This window comes from Polistes dominula, unplaced genomic scaffold, assembly GCF_049000335.1.
Source record: "Polistes dominula isolate Pdom_NZ unplaced genomic scaffold, Pdom_raw_medaka contig_31, whole genome shotgun sequence".
In the NCBI taxonomy this organism is placed as follows: domain Eukaryota; kingdom Metazoa; phylum Arthropoda; class Insecta; order Hymenoptera; family Vespidae; genus Polistes; species Polistes dominula.
In genome coordinates, this window is record NW_028300925.1 from 1323579 (window position 1) to 1345290 (window position 21712).

Sequence of the window (21712 nt, forward strand, 5' to 3'; positions counted from 1 at the left end):
TCATCTAATAAAGATAACGGATAATCGAACTGTCGTTACCCGTCGGTAGCACTCGTGCCAAAGAACGAATTGACAAATACATATGCTCGATCTTCAACAAGCTAGCAGAAACTATCGGGAAAATCGAATGAGAAAAAAATATATATAAATACATATATATATATAGTTATGTTGTAAATAGTATGACAGTAGAAAGATGATGATGACTATAATGATTGCCAAACGAATTTTCATATTATCCTTTCCTCGATTATCACATTAGTTCACTTTTTTATACGTGCAATACGATCGGCAATAATTTTAATATTTAATATAATAAATATTTTAAAAAAAATTAATACAAAATTACAGAAAATATGTTCATAATAATATATTTATACAACAACAACAAAATCTTTTATCCTTACAATTTTCTTCTACCATTTTTTTTACTTTTTTTTTTATAATTATCATTAAAAATAAAATATTTTATAAAAACACACACATGAGTTCTGTAATGTTTTAATACAAAAAAAAAAAAAAAAAAAAAAAAAAATTATGCATTTGTATTATAATATTAATATTGTATATATTAAATAATTTATTACCGATCGATAACGGGAGCAAATTAAAAATAAAATTAAATAATAGTTTAATATAATAAATAAATAAATAAAAAAGAAAGAAAATATATATGTTTAAATGTTAACATTGCATAAATCTACACAACTAATTAATTATTAAATATGTCTATTATAATATGTAATGAAATCAGCTCTTAATTCATAAACAACAGCGCAATTAAACTTCTACATAATGCAATTAACTTAAAGTAACTATATGTATATATATATCTTATCTATCTATCTATCTATCTATCTATATATCTATGTATGTACATAACACACTATTAAAAGTTTAGCTAACTGATTTTCCGAATCAGCTAAACTAAAGGAAGAACGAGATGAACGAAATGAACGAATCAGCCCCAACTAATCGAATGTTGAGAAATCGAGTACGATGAAAACTTGTTAAAAAAAAAAAAAAAAAAAAAAAGAGAAAAAACAGAGAGAGAGAGAGAGAGAGAGAAAGAGAGAACTATGTTTCAAAAAACAAGAAACTATACACCATTGTAATATTTTGTTTTATTTGTTAAACAAATAGATCAAGAACTTAAAAGAAAAAAGAAAAAAGAAAAACAATTAATTTCTCTCAATGTAAGAAATAGAAAAATTGTTAGTTAAAATTTGAATAATAATTTTTTTTTGTTTACAATCTAATTAATTAAAAATTGTTTATAATTTTTGTATGGATAAATAAGATAAATAAATAAATTGAAAATTATTAGAAATATTGTAATATTTTTGGAAATATTTCGTGTTAGACGTACGAATAGGGCCAACGACGCATTTTCATGACAACACGATGAGAGAATGATGATGACGATGACAAGATGATAATGATGAGATGGAAAGGAGAGAGAGAGAGAAAGAGAAAGAGAGAGAGAAAGAGAAAGAGAGTACAAAAAACTAAAGCGAACGAAGCCTTTCAAGCTCGAAGGAGTTAAAAAGGGTTTATCGAGCAAAAGAGGTTTATCGGTCACAGAGCTAAAATATGTATATGTATATGTATATAAATATATATATATATTTATATATATATTTTATGTGTGTGGTATATACGTGTATATGTAGTATTTACGAAGAAGAGGTCCTCGAAAAAACAAAAAAAATTATTCGACCTATACCAAGAGAGCTTCTACCATTTAAAAATATAAATAAATATTATTATTAAAAAAAAAAAAAAAAAAAAGAAACGATTATAAATAACAAATACCAATAGGAAAAAGAAAAAACAAATGAAAATGAAATTTTTAGCGTTAAAATTTGACTACGAAGAATAAAGTTCATTTTTAACTATGCACAATATCCAACCATATGGGTTGTTGTTGTTGTTGTTGTTGTTGTTTGTTGTTTGTTGTTTGTTTTTGTTTAACTAGAAATTTGTCAATCACTACGTGTAAAATTGAAAATGCAAAAGAATATGAGAAAATTATTGAGTTACTTTTTTTTTTTGGTTCTGTTTTTTTTTTTTTTCAATCTATTTATCATTCTAAAATATATATGTAACAATTTATCACAAATAATATATATATGTATAAATTGATTAGGAGAAATAAAAAAAAAGGATTTAGTATCAAGAGAATAAAAAAGTGTGTACACTACTTTCTAAATAAACAAAAAAAAAAATTTACGATAAAAAAGATGCCGAGCAGCTAATAAAGCGACGATAATAATTAAACAACAACGAAGTGGTTTTATTGTTTTTGAGATGTGTAAAATTATTATTTAGTCGATACGTCTATCCGCATAGATATATTTGTATTGTGAGTATAATTAAATACAAAAAATATTTGTTTAACAAAATAAATAAATCAATCGAAAAAATTTAAGCAGCAATAGAATAAAATATTTGGTCCTTTTGCAAATATGTTCACTATGTTAATTATAAATTACAAAAATCAAAGCTCTAAAAATAAAATATTAATAAATGTACAAATAAAAAAAAATTAAAGCAGCAAAAAAAAACAAAAGAAAAAGGAATATATAACAAATATGAAATAAATTAAAAAAAAAAAAAAAATTGGTAGCGTGTAAAAAAAGATTGAATTCCACTTTGGACGACAGATACGATCACGATCTGCGCCTAATATTTAAATAATTATTGTAGTATTGTATTAAAAAAAAAAAAAAAAAAAAAAACAAATCAACCGTTTGAAATTATTTAAAAGACGTACAAATATTTGTCATAAATTGAATTAAATTTAATATGATCAATTGCTTATTATTTCTTTTTTTTTTTATATTTATATTTATATTTATCAATGATTAAATTAAATTTCTTTAGTCACGAATATGCGAATATAAATATATATATATTAATTTTTATAATAAAAAATATTTAATATACCATGTATAATATCACATACAACATACATATAAATATTCGTGTAAGAAAAAAGAAATATATTTATAGAGATGAAAGTAAAGAAAGAGAGAAAAAAAAGACCCCTTTTACTCGATCCACCATTACCGATCGATCGGTTCTTTTTTTAATGGTTCACTATAATTAAATCTTCGATCCCTCTCTCCCAAACCTTTTCCAAACCTTTTTGTTTTTATTTCGATCGACTTGGAGAAAATTCGAGTTTTTTTTTTGTTTCAAGGCTAACATACATTTTTGTTATTTTTTTTTCTTTTTTTTTTAATTACTTCTCTCATTTATGCATTTCTTTTACAGATTATTATTTTTTTTCTTTTGTGGTACTTCTAATTTCTCGATTTTTTCTTTTTATTATTTTTATTATTATTATCTCGTTGTAGTAGTTTAATTTTATTATTATTAAAACGAACGAACATTATGTACAAAAAATTTCTTCCCGGTCGATCGATTTATGCATATCGATATTACATGTTTCATCGATTGATTTAATTGTGGGTTTAATTAATGGATCGTTGATTAATCATTTGTTTCATAATATTCGTGGAATATTTTTCTCAGCCTCGTACCTTGGGCAAATCGCCCCTGTTGCTTTCTTCACTGCTCGTGAAGTTGCTTGACGTGTCAATACCGGAATCTTTAGTTGCGCTGTCTTGACTACCATCTTGCCGACTATGATCGGTAACTTCCCATGACCAATCATCCTCTTGATGGCTGCTGCTGCTACCAATATTGGTCCCACCGTAAAATCGTACCGTCTTTTTCCCCCTTCTTTCCGTAAACCTGATTATCAGACATAACTCCCATATAGAATTTCATGGTTTTTCTTTTTTTTTGTAATTTATTATCAATCTTTCTTCGTTCTTCGTTCAATTTATTCATTTTGTTCTTCTTCTTGTCAATGTTCTTTTTCTAATTTCTCTTGAATATTCTTTTTTTTTGTTTGTTTGTTTTCCCTTTTCTTCATTTTAAGAAAATTCGACTTGGTGACGTTCGTCGATAAGTAAAAAATACAAGAAAATAAATTGTAAATTACGGTCCTTTCTTTGAAAATTAATTTGTTTTTATTTAAAAATAAAACACACACACACACAATAACCCGTGATTTTAAATATAGAAAAAAAAAAATAAAGCAAGGTTTCAAACATGTTTTTGCAAATCGACAAATTCAAAATATTAACAATAATGAATTAAAAAAAATAAAAAAACAAATGAATACTTTTAAGATGACTACTTTGATATTTGAGCTACCATTTGTTGACGTGAAAATATTTCTAAGATCTTAACAGGTAATACTTAAGACAATCGATAGATCGATAGATAATCGAAATAATAACCTAAGATTAATATCACATAAATTACAAACCGTATCAACTTTCTAAAGGTTACGGGGATGGATCATACGGTCATTTAGATCAGCTTCTTCTAACGAGCGTTAAAGTGACTTGCGTTGGCGTTTATATACGCCTCGATGCTACCCCATCTCGTCTGCTATGTCTTTGATAATAAAACTTAGTAAAAGGAAAAGAATAATAATAATAAAAAAATACAGAAAGAAAGTAAACGATCGTTTGCACGTATTCTTTTTCTTCATCTAACACGACCTCGATAATATCCTTTTCAGTTTTAATTTTTCAAAGAAAATACGCGATCAACGTTATTTCGAAATACGGGTCGAACGTAATCGAGTATGAACAAAAGAAAAGATTATTTTCTTCTGTTTTTTTTTTGTTTTTTTTTTTTAAATTTTAATCGATCAATTATATTTCAATCTTTAAAACAAAACAAAATCATTTCAAGGATTGTACTCAAACGTTAACACTGTAATGGCCGCACGTCTTCGCAGTCAAACCACGCCAAGAGCCGGTAAGATTTTTGAAAAATTAATTTGAAAAAACTTTTTAAAATTCATTAAAAAATTAACATAAAAAAGCAACAACAACAAATTTAATTTGATATAATTTTAAATATATAAAAAGTTATAAATAAATAACTGTTGTTCCAGCTATTACACACATGTTGTCTGAGCGGCCATTAAAGTGTTAATCAATAAATTAATTAATATCTAATTTAATTAATTTTTTTATTGTGTGTGTTTGATTTTAATCGATCCTTTGTTTCTACTTTTAGAAAAGAAAATAAAAATAAAAAGAAGAATGGCGTATAATGATAACCGACATTTTAAAACGCACCTCCTACTATCGGCACGCCATTCGTCGCCATTCCTCCGGAAACTTCGTCTGACGATTGTGTGCAGTTCTTTTCGTTGATCTCTCGTTTGATGATTGCCATTAAATTCGATATTGATAGTACTCGTAATGGGTAGTTGCCCATTATGGGTAGCATTCTTCTTCGTACGTGTATCCTTGTTCACAGCCATTGGACCATCCATCTTAGGGAAGTACTCCTTTCCTATATAGTTTACACGTTTATGTTACATCATCCAACCAATGTTTTCTTCACCCTTTTTCTATTCATTTTTATTTTTATTTCACTTTTTTATCTTTTTTTGTTTTTTTTTTTCATCGATCGGATGATATTTATAACTCTCATCGAATTGAACGTTTCGCTAAAAACCATTTGTCTCTATGTGATTTTCCTTCGGTTTTTTATTTTATTTTATTTTATTTTATTTTATTTTATTTTATTTTTTTATGGGGAAAAAATATCGTAAAGAACAATTGTTATCATGGGAGTTATCGCAATTTCACAATTGTGAATACAATTTTAATTTTTTAATTATTATCATCGTAATTAATTAAATTTGATTTTGATAGGAGAAAATAATTAGGATATTTTTAATTGATATTGAACTTAAAAATAAATAGAAAAACAAAATAGGGGAAATTAAGGGATCCTTTTCTTTTTTTTTTTTTTTGATATCTCCAATAATTTATCCAAATTGTTTTAATCTTTTTTTCTCTGTTAATTGACGTAATAATAATTATTTTTTTTTTTTTTAAATATTCAAAACCACCAAACACATTCTTCGTCCACTCGTGTGACCTTCCAATTTTCATATCCTCGTTTTTGATCAATTTTATATTCTTCATCTGATGTTCCACGTCATCAAAATTTCCACCAATAAGAAATGTCATCTCGTACGCCTTACGAAATTTATGTAATTCGAAATTTAAAAAAAATCATTCTCAACAAATTCTCATATGAACGCAAAATGTTTTGCTTTGTATCAAAAGTACTACAATATAATAATAATAATATAAGTATAGTGTGTTGTTTCATGGTATACCATAGCTCAGCTGTATGGGAAATAACAGGCACGTGTATATATGTATATCTATGTCTATACGCGTGAATTAATACAATATATAATTTTGTTTGACGTGTGTTTGTGTGTGTGTGTATATATATATATATGTGCGTGCATAATCGTGAGTATACATGTATACATCTATTATAGTATAAGACACACAAAACATTAACATATAAAAGGTATCCCAATTTGTGTGTGTGTGTCCACAAAATTTTACTAACATTTTTTATAAGTAACAAAATAATAACAAAATGTTACATTAATTATAATTTAATTATATATTTAATTTTAATTATGTGTTGTTTCATATTTTTATTACAATGTTTTAATGAAACATTTTAAAAGTTCACGGTTTTTGTAACATTTGATTTTCTTATTTTTCTACTTATAAAATATGATAATAAAATTTTATGAAAAATTACTAGGAGACATCCTTTATATATATATATATATATATATATATATATATAAAAGGTTATATATACTTAATCGTAAGCGTTTACGATTAATTTTGTCCAATGTGTTGGCACAAAGAAAAAAATATTCCAAGCGACGTTCTCAAGTGTTGTTACATGATATATATATATATGTATTTATGTATACATATACTAAATATGTATATAGAACTAAATTACGTAGCAAGGGGATTTGTGCGTGTTGAACAAAGTGTAATAATAATAATAATAATAATAATACGAGTTTAAAGACGTAAACGAAGATAAAAGTTTCCACTGAAATCAACTCGAATGGAAAATACTCAAATACGAATTCGCAAAGTTCTAATAACACAATACAGCATATGTTCATTTTAATTATTATCATTTTCGTAATAAACTATAAATATATATAAATCCGACATTTTTTTTTATAAAAATTTATTCGATTTACCAAATAATTTATTCAATTGTACACAAAATTCTAAAGATAATTAAAAATAAATATATAATAAAAATATCATTTGCTTTATTAAAAAAAAAAAAAAAAAAAAAAAAAACAATATAATAAAAAATTAAATTTCTATTTTTAAAAAGAAATAAATTATAAATCGAGTCATGTGTAATCGTTAATATAAATTATTTCAAAGATCGAAAGTACTAAAATGAAATAAATGATTTGATAATTTTTTTTCTTTGATAAAACGACGAAATTAAATTGGACAAAAATTGACGAATTGAAATGTTTTCTTTTCTTTTTTTTTTTTTTTATAAATCAATACAATTATTGTAGGATATTCTTTTATACAAAAAAAAAAAAGAATATTAATACAACTAAAAAAAAACACGAAGTCGTCGTAACACGTACAAATAAATAAGCATAGAAATAGATAATCTTTCGAAATGGAAAATCTGTAATCGATCGGGTGTTGAGCAGTGATATACGTGTTACGTGACAAGATAGAAAGAGAGAAAGAGAGAGTGAAGTGTGTAAATAGAGACAAGAGCATATATCTATATATATATATACACAAACATATAGATATATATGTATATATATATATGTGTGTACGATTCGTAGTAGCCGTCCAAAGTAGAACAAATCAAATCCGTTGCAATTCTGTCTCGTGTACCCACCCACACTAACATATACTCACTCATACACATACACACACGAGTATAAAATTATTTCAACAAAATAAAAAAAAAATAAAAAATAACAAAAATATATATATGTATATAAAAATACAATTGTTGTACGTAGTGCTTTGTTAAAAATGCGAAAACAATCGACCGCAATGGAGACTCCGGTGGTCAACGAGCGAGGGCAAAATCTTTTTTTTTAACCAATCCCCAGATTTATTTACACATTTATTTATTTATACGCGTATAAACAACGATAAAAAAAAAAAAGAAAAGAAAGAAAAAAGAGAGAAAATATCAAAACCACCCTCTAACATTTAGTTGCATTTCTTTCTCTCTCTTTCTTTCTCTCTTTTTCTCTCGAAAATTTTGGAGACTCGTCGATTAGCGGAAATTTCGCAAAAAAACATTTACAAAAACAGCAAAAGAAAGAAAGAAGGAAAGAAATGGAAAAATTGACCCAATCGTAAGCTCATTTTGGTGCACCCTGAAAAAAAAAAGAAAAAAAAAAGAAAAGAAAATAAAAACACCCTTTCACTTCCCCTGACCCCGCTGCCCTACAAATTTGACGATGGAAATCGCATCGTGAATGGTTGGACCAAAAAAGGAGAGAGAAAAAAAATACAAAAAAATAAAACGAAAAAAAAAAGGGTCACATGCGACGAGACAAGAAAGATTCCATTTTCTATCTCTCTCTTTACCATTGGCATCTGCCACGATGCGACGGAAATAACAATAATAATAATAATCATCATAATAATAATAATCATCATAATAATAATAAAAAGAGGAAAGAGGACGAGAGGGAAGAAAAAAAAACGTAAAAAAAAGAAGAAAAAATCAAATAAAAAATAAAATAAAAAAAAGAAATGGAAACGAGAACGCGACGACAACGATCCTTTTTTTTTCCTCCTTTTCATTTCAGGACGAAATTTTTCTTTGCAAAAATTCGCGTGACACAAACACACATACACACACACAGACATAGAAACAGCACCACGCAAGAGATCGTTTGGCAGATGACGTATACACGTACATGCATACGCACACGCAAGTTAGATTTATGCATATACATGTATACATATATATATATATAAACATTTTTCTATTGTCATTGTTTATTATATATGCATGTATGAGTGCTTTGTAATATTATTGCTAAAAAAAAAAATTAACATACGTGTAGTTTAACATATATGTACTTCTTCGTGAATAAAATAAAAACAAAAAAACAAAAACAAAAAAAATTGTGCTAGTAATCACAAAAACCCGACCAAATCGTAAAATAACAAATAACAAATTTATTTTATGATTTATTTAACAATATATTTAATCTCATCTGCGATAGTATAAATAAATAAATCATAAAACTAATTTATATTCTTATTTTTATGAATTATTGTTAGTGAGATCACTTTCGTAATTATCAGCATGAATATTAATTAATTAATATATATATATATATATGAATTAATTAATATCATTATTGTTATTATTATTAAATATATGTGTTATAGCGGAAGACGATCTGCCTTATGTACTATATATATATATGTAAATATAAAATATATATTTGGGTACATATTGTGTGTGTAGTTTGCAATTTTTGGTTGAAATATACATAAAAAAAAAAATGAATGATTAGATAGGTACCCCGAAGATTTGGCGATTCATTCTGTCCCCGGACTTCTCCATAGCATTCCTTGAAGTGACCACCATGGTGTGCGGTTTCTCTCCTAAAAACGGCGATATCTCTAATTGAGACAATTATTTATTTCTTTCATTTAACAATTCATTTATTTTTCACTTGTTTTCTCAATTGAGAAACGATAATTATTTTTCTCTTTAGTTTTTTTTTTTAAATCTTATATCTATATCTATATATATATATATTGCCTGTTGAATTCATCATATAAAAAATCATCAAAGTTTAACCATACATGGGACAAAAATTAATTCTACTTAAAGAAAGAAAATAAAACAAAAATTAAATATTAATAGTAATAAATTATGCACACAGAATTCATCATATATTTATTGTCTCCTTTTTTGTATTGAAATGTAACATACTACACACACAAAAAAAAATGATAATTAAATATTTATTTGGCAAGAAAGTAATTTCGGTTTTTTAGTTTGAAATAAAACTCAATTGTTACTAAACTAACAGTTGTAAACAAAATTACATGGAATTTGTTTCCATAGCAACCTAAAAAGTGTCAACTACCAAACCACAATAGAACAAAATTCTAACATTAACAAAAGAATAATGAAACAAACATAACTTTATCTATTGGTGCAAGCTGAAATTACTTTCTTGTCAACCCAATAAAAAGGAAAAAAAAAGAGAGATAAATAAGCTTGATTATAAAGAGAGAGAGAGAGAGAGAAAAAAAATGAAAAATATTTTCAAACGTATTATATATAAAGATAATTTACAAAAATCAACACCCTCTATCTCTCTTATCGTTAGAGTATTACTCTTTGAGTATTATTCTTCATTAAATCGTAATATATGAAGTAAAAAAAAAATGGAAGAAAAAAGAAAACTAAAAAAAAGCATGGGGTAAAAGTCGATAGTTTAAATGTCGCGTCGAAATCCATTCTCGGACGATTATCTTATCGCGTGAGTTTTTTTTTCTTTTTTTTTTTTTTAAGGGGAGTATAAAAACGAGCAATTAAATCGTGGCATCGTCGCGCCAGAAGCATTACACCACGGTCAAATAAACGCGACAGAGAAAGAGAGACAGAGAGAGAGAGAGAGAGAGAGAAAGAGAGGGGTGTTCGAAAGGGAGAATAGAAAGAGAAGAAGAGAGATCCATGACGGAACAGAGAGGGGGAGTGAACAAGGGTAGTGAAAATACGAAGGGGGGGGGGGAATGGTTATACAGGAGTTTCATAGGAATAGGAAGAAGAAACGTGTTGGGATGACACGAATGAGAGAGAAAGAGAGAGAGAAAGTTGAGAAGGGTTGGGGTGGTTGTCACATGAAAGTTAGATGTTGGAGGGAAGGGATGAGGGTGGAGGGTTTGATCGTCGGGGTGTAAAAGTCTCGTTTTGCCGTAGAGCTCGTATATATGACTCTGTGGTCTACGATATAGTGAGAAGGATGGACTGGCATAAAACTGACAAATTGGATATACGATCGCAAGTGAGGAAGATCCACGACCACCCCTATATCATTCAACGATGGCTTCATCCTTATTTCACCGTTCCGTCCTATAACACACGCGAGTGCGAAAGAGAGAGAGAGAGAGAGAGAGAGAGAAAGAGGGAGAAAAAGAGAGAGGGTGTCTACGTTTCTCAACCGTCTATCCCATTTAACGATTAAACCGAAACCCGGATGAAATAAGGAAAAAAAAGAAATATGTTGTTGTTTTTTTTTTTATTAGTCTACCAATACAAGGAATTAATTATTTATAAATACTTGGTGTATATAATAAATGAAAAATTATTAGATGTATTGGTGGATTATTCGTGTTAGTATATTAATAATAATGATTGAAATTAATTTGATGAATTTATATCGAACGTTGTTAATGAAAATTGATATTATTTTATTAATTGATTTATTTGAGAATAGAAATGATTTTATATAGGAATTTGTTATATTATGTAATAAATAAAATATATATATATATATATATATATATATATATATTTATATGGAAGTAATGATTGAAAATTAGTAGAGTTGTTTAATTTAATACAAAAATGATGGGAACGTGTTTATAATAATTTTATAATATATGTTTTTTTTTTTAATATATAATATATATATAAATATTGAAGTATAATAATTTAGAAAAAAAAAAGAAGAAAAAAAAACTACAAAATATTATAGAGGAAAAATTTGTCGAATAAATCGATAAGAAAGATAAAGAAAGGAAAACAAGATAAGATTGGGTAGATACGTTTTCGATGTACATTCACTGTACAGTTACCGAATAAAAAGAATGAAAAATATGAAACGTTGATAAAAATGTTTTTTTTTTTAAATCCATTCGAATAATTCGATATCGAAATTTTGATTGGAACATATGATCACGAAATAAATCGAGGATTAAAGAGAAGAAGAAGAAGAAGAAGAAGAAGAAGAAAAAAAAATAAGCAAATTATCGTAGACGTAAGACCGATGACGGTAGAATCCTTATTTAAAAGTTAGATGATACACCCCCCTTCAAATAAATCACTCGATTCTATTTATAGAAATATATATATATATATATATTTTTTTTCTTATCTTCGTCTGAATTTTCTCCCTCTCTCCTTCTCTCTCTCTCTCTCTCTCTCTCTTTTTTTTTCTCTTCGCATTTTTGTCAAAAACATATCATAGTCACGATACTAATTTTTTACGATGTAAAAACGAGACTTTAGTTCTCTCGATAAGATTTTGCGATAACGTTTTGATAAGGTCAATATTATTGGATCTGTAAAAAAGTTGACATTATTTTTTTTTTTTACATTCTAAAAAAAAAAAAGAAATAATTTGTAGAAAAATATCTGTGTAGTAAAGGGCTAAAAAAGAAAAAAAGAAAAGAAAAAAACAAGAAAATCAAAAATAATTTTTGATCACTGGAGGGAGGGGGCACACCCCCATTATTTGTGGTTGTATTCTTAAGTGCCAGCTGAAATGTAAAATTATAATTAGCAATGAAACTTCGTTGATTATTCGTTTCAATATTATTCCTTCTATTATACACGTATATATATATATATAATATATATAAATATATGCATATATATATAGTTTCTTCTTTTTTTTTTATATACCTAACAAATAACAAGATCATTCACAATAAAGTAAACGAGACGATAAAAAATAAATAGTATCTTTCTGTGACGGAAACGATCAAAGCGAACTAGAAAGAAAATATATATGTATATATGTATGTATACAAATACATTTATAGATATACAGATATCGTTATGGTACGATTGCATGACGATGTCTTCGATAACGAGGTAATTACAGGATAAAAGTGTTCCCTCTCGTTGTACCATGCCAAACGAATAAAAAATAAAAAGATATCTATATATAGAAGGTGGACCAAAAGTCACTAGACTATTACTAGAGGTGATCGAGCATACTTTATAAATAAAAATAAATGATGCTTATTTGAAAGATATAATCTATGATATTAATTAAAAATCATAATTTTTCCCTTTTATTTTTTTTTACAAAATAGGTGTAAATTTTGTAATACGTAAATTGTTTTAAATAAAATTTTTAAATGATCTAGTTACTTATGGACAACCCTATTATTATAATTTACAGTATACAAGGTGTCTCAAGATTTTTTTTTCAATCAAACTGTGTCAACGTATTTCATACAAGAAAATATGAAAAATATAATATTTAAATTTTTAACAACGAATTAACAATATTTTAAATTAATTTTCAAAAATAATACACACACTGACTTTTTTTATATTTCAAACTAAAATCAATAATCGATATGAAGAATTTTTTGATTGATTAAAAAATAAAAATGATGACATATATGTATGTCATATTGGAAATCAAAATTAAATGAAAAAGTATTAATTTATTAAAATGTGACTTCAAAGTTAACCCAATAGAAAGTTAAATGACCTATGATTGTATAACATTTTGTTCTTATTTTCATGGATAAAATATGCTGACACCATTTAACTGGAATAACTTCAGACACCCTATATACATAAAGATTTATAGATTTATATATATATTTTTATATATAGAAAAGATTCAATGGTTGCACGTGAGAGGGTGTAGTATTCCATAGGAATTTTCTTCTTAGCTTCTTTCACATTCTTCTTCTCCACCCTTTTTTTCTTCCTTTTCATCCAAGAATCTTGTTTTCTGTAAATCCTTGTTACACACACACACACACACACACAATAAAAAGAAATAAAATAGAGAATTTTCTTTCTCACATATCTATTTATGTATATATATATATGTATAATAATAATAATAATAATAATAATAATAATAATAATAATAATAGTAATAATATTTAATACAAACGTGTGTTGAACACGACGACAACGACGACGACGATGACACATAAACACGACTTGTGTATAACTTACCTCTCTTGAATTATTAATAATAATAATAATCATTAATATATGATAAATAATAAAAATAACACTCTACTATAACTATATAACTAATCTATTTAAATATATATATATATTTATATTAAATATATTAGATCTAATCGTATACTGTGTGCATCTCTACGAATGGGAGCAACAACGCCGATCTGATTAACAACAAATTCTGAGGATTTTCTATTTAATTGTTTATTAAGTAATATATATCGTTGAGGTTTATTTATATATTTCCTCGAATTTCGAAGAATTGTTTGTATTACTTTAAAAAAAAAAAAAAGAGTACGACGATAATAACACGTCGATATGCGTGTTTACGCGAGAATGGGGGGTGTTATTTTTTTTTTTTTTTTATTAAAAAGAGAGATAATACTCTCTTTTAATTATGTTTATATATTTTTCTCTCTCTTACAAAATCTCTACTAACTTTTTTTTATGCTTAAAGCGTAATCGACACTTTTTAAAACACTCTCACAGTTTTTTTGTTGGGGACAATTTTTTTTATCATTTTATCAATTGTTTGTCTATGTATGTGTATATTAAATAATAAAAATTATATTCGTGCATAATGTTGATTAAAATTTAATACAAATTGTTTTTTATTTTTTTACGATACTTCAAACCAATAATCATAACTATTTAAAGAACATATATCTATATTTTTTATTAAATATAAATATCCCACCTGTAAAACCATCCAATCCTACTTTTGGTATGTAAAATAACCAAAATTTGCTTATCTAACCCCATAAATATTATACTTTATCTCCAAAAACTAGAAAATTCATTCAATTTCCATTCCTTAAAATTCTTAGATCCATTTACAAACTAAAACAAACACAAAGACCTCATTTGTGTCGATCCAACAACACGTGAACCTAAAAAACAACAATTCTTTCTCCCGAAAACCAACCAACACACCCACTCTCAGAGCAAACGTGGACAAACCTAAAAAACAAACCCTATCCTTCAAAAACGAATAAAGAAAAATAATGGACGAATAAATACCCACACACACACACTCATACAAAATAAAGAAACAGACAAATAGACAAAATTACGATTGAAATATTTAAAAACTAAGTTGAAGCTTTTACTACCGTGTTCCCATTATCAGAATTTCGATGGAAGAGGATCGACAGGTATAACTCACACATACAAGTACACACTCCCGCATATAATATGAACATACATACACACATACAAAGATAGCTTTGGACGATGCGTGTCTTTGATATGCACGATCTCCGCATAGCGTCTGCTTTGGCCATCCGCATCGTCCGTCGCGTATATGCATGCACTGGTCTAGCAAGTGCATACCCAGAAATGCATACATATATGCAAGTACTATAGTAACCATCTATACATATACATATATATGTATATAGTAATAGTATAGAAGGCACGTGAGCAGGTTATACGAATACACAAGATAACCGAACCGAACCCAAACTCAAACCCCAACCCTTTTCTACGATTCAGCTTGAACTACAACGTAGAGACAGATATTTACGTGATACCTGTACGAGTCGTTCGAGTACCTGGCATTACATTTATCATACTATACAACCCTTCCCACCTTTTCTATTATCTACCTTTGTCTATGTTTCTGTCCAATTATGTATATTATCTATCTCTCTTTCTTAACATTTATCGATAATTGATTGGACGAAATGGTAAGGAATTAAAATAATATTTTGTTTACAATTAATAGATGTAATTTGTAATTATGGGTTTATCTCAAATTGGATTTTAATCATTGTTCTCTTTTTTTCTTTTTTTTTTTTTGAAAAAATGATTGAGAAAGATGAATAAAGAAAAATCAGCACGGTTGCATTCTATTCGTTTGTTCTTTTTTTTTATGGAATATATATATATATATACCGTAAAAGAAGAAAAGCAAAATAGAAAAAAAAGAGGAATATAACGAAGAGGAAAATGGCTTGATCAATTTTATTGGAAAATCAGAACCCCGGTGAGAGATGCCCTATTGGAACTATATAAATGCATTTAATATAGAAGCCTTTAATAGAAGCCACAAACACTCGACTCGATTCGATCGCTAACGTCACAAAATTACCTCTCTATAGTTTCGCGATAGTATTGAATCTCATTGAAATTGGAGAACCAATCGTTCGTTCGTTCGTTCGTTCGTTCGTTTGGTTGCGCCAACTATCGTCGGCGTCGTGAATTGCTTGATTTATGTCTCAAATCATTTTATTAATTAATCATTAATTAATTCGTATACAATTTTTTTCATAATTCGTATCAAAAACAATGTTTCTGTTCGCAAAATTAAAAAAAAGAAATAAATAAAACTAAAACTTTTATCAAACCAAATTACACGTTAAATTACACTGTTAACAATTATCCAATTAACTCGTGTACAATTTTCATACTTCGTCAAAAACTATGCTACTATTGATAAAATTAAATTAAAAAAAAAAAAAGTGGAAAGAAAAACAAGAAAATCCTGATCATCGTACGATATCGCAAAACTTTACTTTAATTTAGTTTCTTAACTTCAATACTAATGCAATTCAAGTGTGAAAATCCTGATCCATGTAATCCGCAGAATGAACACGTTCTAGACTTTGCCAATTTAAAAAGAAAATCGACAATTTTGGTCAAATCTGTTCTTACCATTTCTACTTTTTTCAACTTTCTTTTTAGCCCTCTTACTCTTACTTACCAAAAAAAAAAAAATAATAATAATAATAATAATTTCTAACTCGTGTTCTACTATCTGACTCTCATTCATCTTATTTTTTTTTTGTTGGTATGATTCTCTATACATATATATATTTTGTAACACGTGCGTCACACTTGCGTTTCATCTCGTTGACGTATTTCACACTCGCTATCAAAATTTTAATTCAAAAAATAAAAGAGAGAAACATTGACGTTTATATATATATATATGTGTGTGTGTGTGTATTTACATATATTCGTTCATAGAAAAGCTTTAAGGAGATCTCAAATAAGTAACAGTCGGTGTACGCTAGGTGAGATTTTGTGTACATTCTAAAATTACACACATTTATACAAGTATATATATATATATATAATAAGTGTGTAAGTGTATACGTAGCAAGTAGTTGAGTGAATGGTTGGAGTATAAGGGTGCACATTGAAGGAAAATCTTTTTTAGCTCTTCTACTATGTCCTACGATTTTCAGTTTTACCTTTTGACTGTGCCAAAACCTTCCCTGCTACGTTAGAGAGAGTTTGCGAAAAGAAAAGAAAAGAAAAGAAAAAAAAAAAAGGAAACAAAAAAAAAGAGAAAAAATGTCGGAGAAAGAGAGGGATGAATGAGGGTGGAAAAGAAGAGGTAGGGGAAGGAAGAGAAAGGGGGAAGAGGGGGAGGATATTATGTTTGAATTCGCCCACGTGCAACTGCTGTTACTGCTGCTACCTCTGGTGCTTCGTGTGACGTCACGAGACTAGTGAGTGGGTGGTCTCGTTAGGGAGTAAAGGGAGAAGCAAAGTTGGAGTTGAAAAACAGAAAGAAAAAAAAAAAAAAGAATCAAGTTAGAGAAAAAGATTGAAAGATGAGATGACGAGGGAAAAAGATGGAAATTGAGATAGATAGATAGATGGAAATGTAACCGAAACTGACTAAAGGGATGAATTGATAGGTTGAATTTTGGATAGAAAAATGGTAAGAGAAGGAGAGAAAGAGGGAGGAGGAATAAAAATGTGGTGAATAAAAGAAAGAAAGAAAAAAAAAGAATGTGAAATAGGTGAAGAAAGACGAAGAAATAACAATGGGGTGAGTAAGAGAAAGAAAAGAGTGTAAAAGAGGTAGAAAAAAATGAGGCGGAGAGAGAGAGAGAGAGAGAGAGAGATGGAGAATGGATGGAAGGATCAATGCAACGAAGAAGAAGAAGAAGAAGAGCCGAGAATTCCCGCAGGATATCGAACGGTATGCCATGATGCACGATAGAAGAAATACGATCTTGGATATCTCGCGTGCCAACCAAACGGATACTGTCTGTGCTACCCTTCTCTACACGTGAGCTTGAACTTCGACAAAATCGAACTACCAAGGGAGAGAAAGAGAGAGAGAGAGAGAAAGAGAGAAGAATGAAGGGAAAGGATTTTTCCAGTGTATGAAAAATCTAGAAAAAGACGAGAATGATAAAAACGTGATATTAAAATTCTATCTTTCTCTCTCACTCTCACTGTCTCGGATTCTTTCCTTATCTTTCTTTTTTCTTTTTTTTTTGTCGTTAAAGTAATACCAAGAGCGCTAGGTGAAAAAGAAAGGATTTGGGGTGAATTTTTGTCTCTAAGTGCGGTCGGTAATATAGAAATCGATCTTACCTACCAATCTACCTACCTACCAACCAATCCGTTAGCACACGCGAATTCACGTTTTCAACCCCTACGAATTCGTATTATCGATTACTAACGAGGAAAGGGAGAATTTTATGCCCGACGATTTTCTCTTTGAAAAATAAGAATGAAGAATGGAAAAATAAAAAATGAAAAAAATTAAAAAAAAAAAACAGATACAATGTTTTGTCGCTTAAACAACGGGATATTATACGTTGCGAAAAAAAAAAAAAACGAGAATGGTTATATCGGTCGACCTTCGATGTGTGTCGGGGAAAGGAACGAAAAAAAAAAAAAAAAAAAGAAATGAAAAAGAAAAAAGATAAAAAAAAATAAAAAATAAAAGTATATTAAATAAAGAACGTGACAGGTTACAAAGGTAGACCAAGAGAAAGAGAGAGAGAGAGAGAAAGAGGTTTAGTTTATTCCTGTCTCCGATATACACCTATCTTTCTCTCTCTTTCTCTTTCTTCCGACGATGCGCACCTGGATGAATCGGTTCACGGTTCGCCGATCTCGTGTCTAATCAACTGTGATGCACGTACTACATATGTACCTATACACACACGTATATTTAATACATACGTATATACGTATACCTAAACATACACGTATTTATCTACATACACCTCTGTTGTCGCCTTCACTATTTCTATTATATCTCCCCCACCCTCCACCCCACCTCTATCACTCTCTCGTTTTATCTCTTTTTATCCACCCTACTATCTTTCTTCATCTCGTCGAACAACAAAGAATTAATTCTTCCTTTAAATTTTAATATATGTACATATACATATATATATATAAAACTTATTTAATATTGGATTGATAGGAAAGTGTTCGTACCGATTAATATTTTTTAATATAATAATATGAGATTGTTGTTTTAAAATCGATACAAATATATATTTAAAAAATCTTAGATTTCCTGTTGCAAATTTGTACCGATTATGAAAGAAAATTTTATACGTACAATTATAAACATTTATAAATCGTCATTTGAACAATTTCCGAGCTATCCAATATATTTTTTTATCATCTATTTCGTAGAATATTCGTATAATTCCTAGAAACATATTGTAACTAATGCAAACACAGTGATACGTAAACTGTACAATGTGTATCATGAAAAGTCTCGAGGACGACATAGAAACATGTAATAATAAAAAAAAAAAAAAAAAAAAATGTAAAATCGCTGATAACTCCAATCCTCGTCAACGGATACGTTATGTGCACGATACCGACAAAGTTAGACCTAGCGAATTTCCCGCATTCTATATATCCATCTACTATCTATCTATCTATCTATCTATCTATCTATCTATCTACCTGTACGTATAATACATAGATAGAGATTATGATTGTGTTTGAGGATGGCCCCACGATCGATAGAAACTTGTCTTCGTGTCGCGCGTTACCTTCGATCAAACCTCTATGCAAAACACGCAACGCAACGCAACGCAATGCACGCACCAATTCTCTTTACCCATGACTGCACATGCTTTATAAAGAAACCCCTTAACACAATCAACCCTCCTACCCCTTTCTGACTTTTCCAAACTTAACTCATGACCCATCGTTTTCTATTGAAAATTCAATGTTCATACAATTCTTGATTTCTTATGAAAATGAATCTTTTGATATCATTTATTAATTGAAGAAGAAAAAGAAGAAAAAAAATAATAAAGAAGTAAGAATATTGAATGTTGATAAAAAAAGAACAAGAATATGTTCTTTGGAGTATGGAAGATTCTCGATTGATATAGTGTCGTGAAAGTCGAATACACAAGAGCAATAACGACCCCACTGAGAAGTTTATAGACTGTGAGAGAGCGTTGATCGGTCGATTACGCTTTCCTTCCTCAGTTTGCCTGCCTGCTTGCTTGCTTGCTTGCTTACTTGCTTGCTTTCCTTCCTACCTGCCTGCCTGCCTGCCTGCCTACCTGTAAATTTATCGTGATACACAAGTAGTGCAGGTGTTCTTCGTAAACTAGATATTCATTGACACGGAATGGCCATGCTTGCTTTTCCTCCGTGCATCTATTTTCAAGGGCGACGCTGACCCTTTATACAAGCTGATAAATATATGTATATATATTTTTATAAATTATGTTCTCGCATCAGCTCGTTGTTCTGTTTTTTTATTTTTTTTTTTTTTTATTTTGCGCGCACGAATCTTCCATTTTATTTAATCGAATCGTTGAATTATGAAAAAAAAATATTGCTGTAATATAAAAATTGTCAAATAGTATTTCATTTTGTTTCAATTTATTGTTTATCGAGGTTAGATAAACGATAATATTTTAGATTTACGTACGACCCTATACCTAACGATTTTTTTTTTTTATTTTTTTTTATAATAAATCATTGAAAATCGTGGTGCGATTTAGAGAGTTATCTTTAAAAAAAAAAAGAAATTCGAATAATTAGCGATTATAAAAACGAATGGACTCACCCTTCTCGGACTCGTCAGGCTCGTCACTCCCACACTCAGGTGTACTCCGTTCTTCCTCGCTGCTACTGTAACTTCTTTGTTGCTGAAGAGTACTCTGACCTGCCACAGCTGATTGTGAGGGATGCGTACCTGGTGCTTGATGTACAACCGTGTGCTGTTGCGAAGGATGAACTGGTCCACGCGAAGGTCCCGTTTCTGTACCGGGTTGACCATAAGCCATTACAAACTCAGAGTTTTGATCCTGTGGAAAATAATATCACCGAATTTTTTTTTAATTTTTCTTTTTTTCGATAACAAACATTTATATTATTGATATTAGAAAATTGTCCATTTGTCTTAATCACGAATAGAAAACAAATCATACAAATTACGTTAAATATATTTAGAAAAATTGATCGAATTCACACACACACACACACACATGGTAATTAATAAAAAGAATAATATTAAACATTTATATATAAAACATATATATAATATAATATAATATAATAATTTAAAGAGTTATATCGCTCGTATAAAATTTCATTTCGTTGAATAATATTAATATACCGTTGATTTAATTAATGTTTATCGAATCAATGAGTAATAATGAGTAGAATAATTATATATATATATAAAGTAATAAAGCGGGATAAGCATTTGTTCGAACGTACCAAATGGAAAAAACAGAAAGGATTGTGAAAAAGCGTGTCTCGTTTCTGAAAGCGTCGAAATAAGCTGGATCCTACTTCATCAACAGCTACTGAACGAATGTCGTGTCCAAAGGTTTAGTATCGTGCCAAATAAATAGAGACACGATCCGATAGCTGTTGATATATAAACATACACACGCGCGCGCGCGCATACACACACACACAAAAATATACACTCCCATACAAACATTCAGTCAGTCAGTCAGGACAGAGATGACCAAAACAGACAGGCAGGGGCAGACACACCACATCTGTTTATATTGCTCCTCGGACATTGTCCTTTGTAGTTTAA

The 21712-nt window shown here is 28.6% G+C and overlaps 1 protein-coding gene across 1 annotated transcript in view; it reads right to left on the minus strand.

The window, feature by feature from the left end:
• Rim (Rab3 interacting molecule) overlaps positions 1–21712 on the minus strand; it is a 102946-nt gene that overhangs the window by 62121 nt on the left and 19113 nt on the right. The window contains 3 exon segments of the mRNA XM_089171178.1: positions 3549–3762; positions 5172–5391; positions 20726–20966. Coding sequence (XP_089027304.1) covers positions 3549–3762; positions 5172–5391; positions 20726–20966 — 675 coding nt within the window.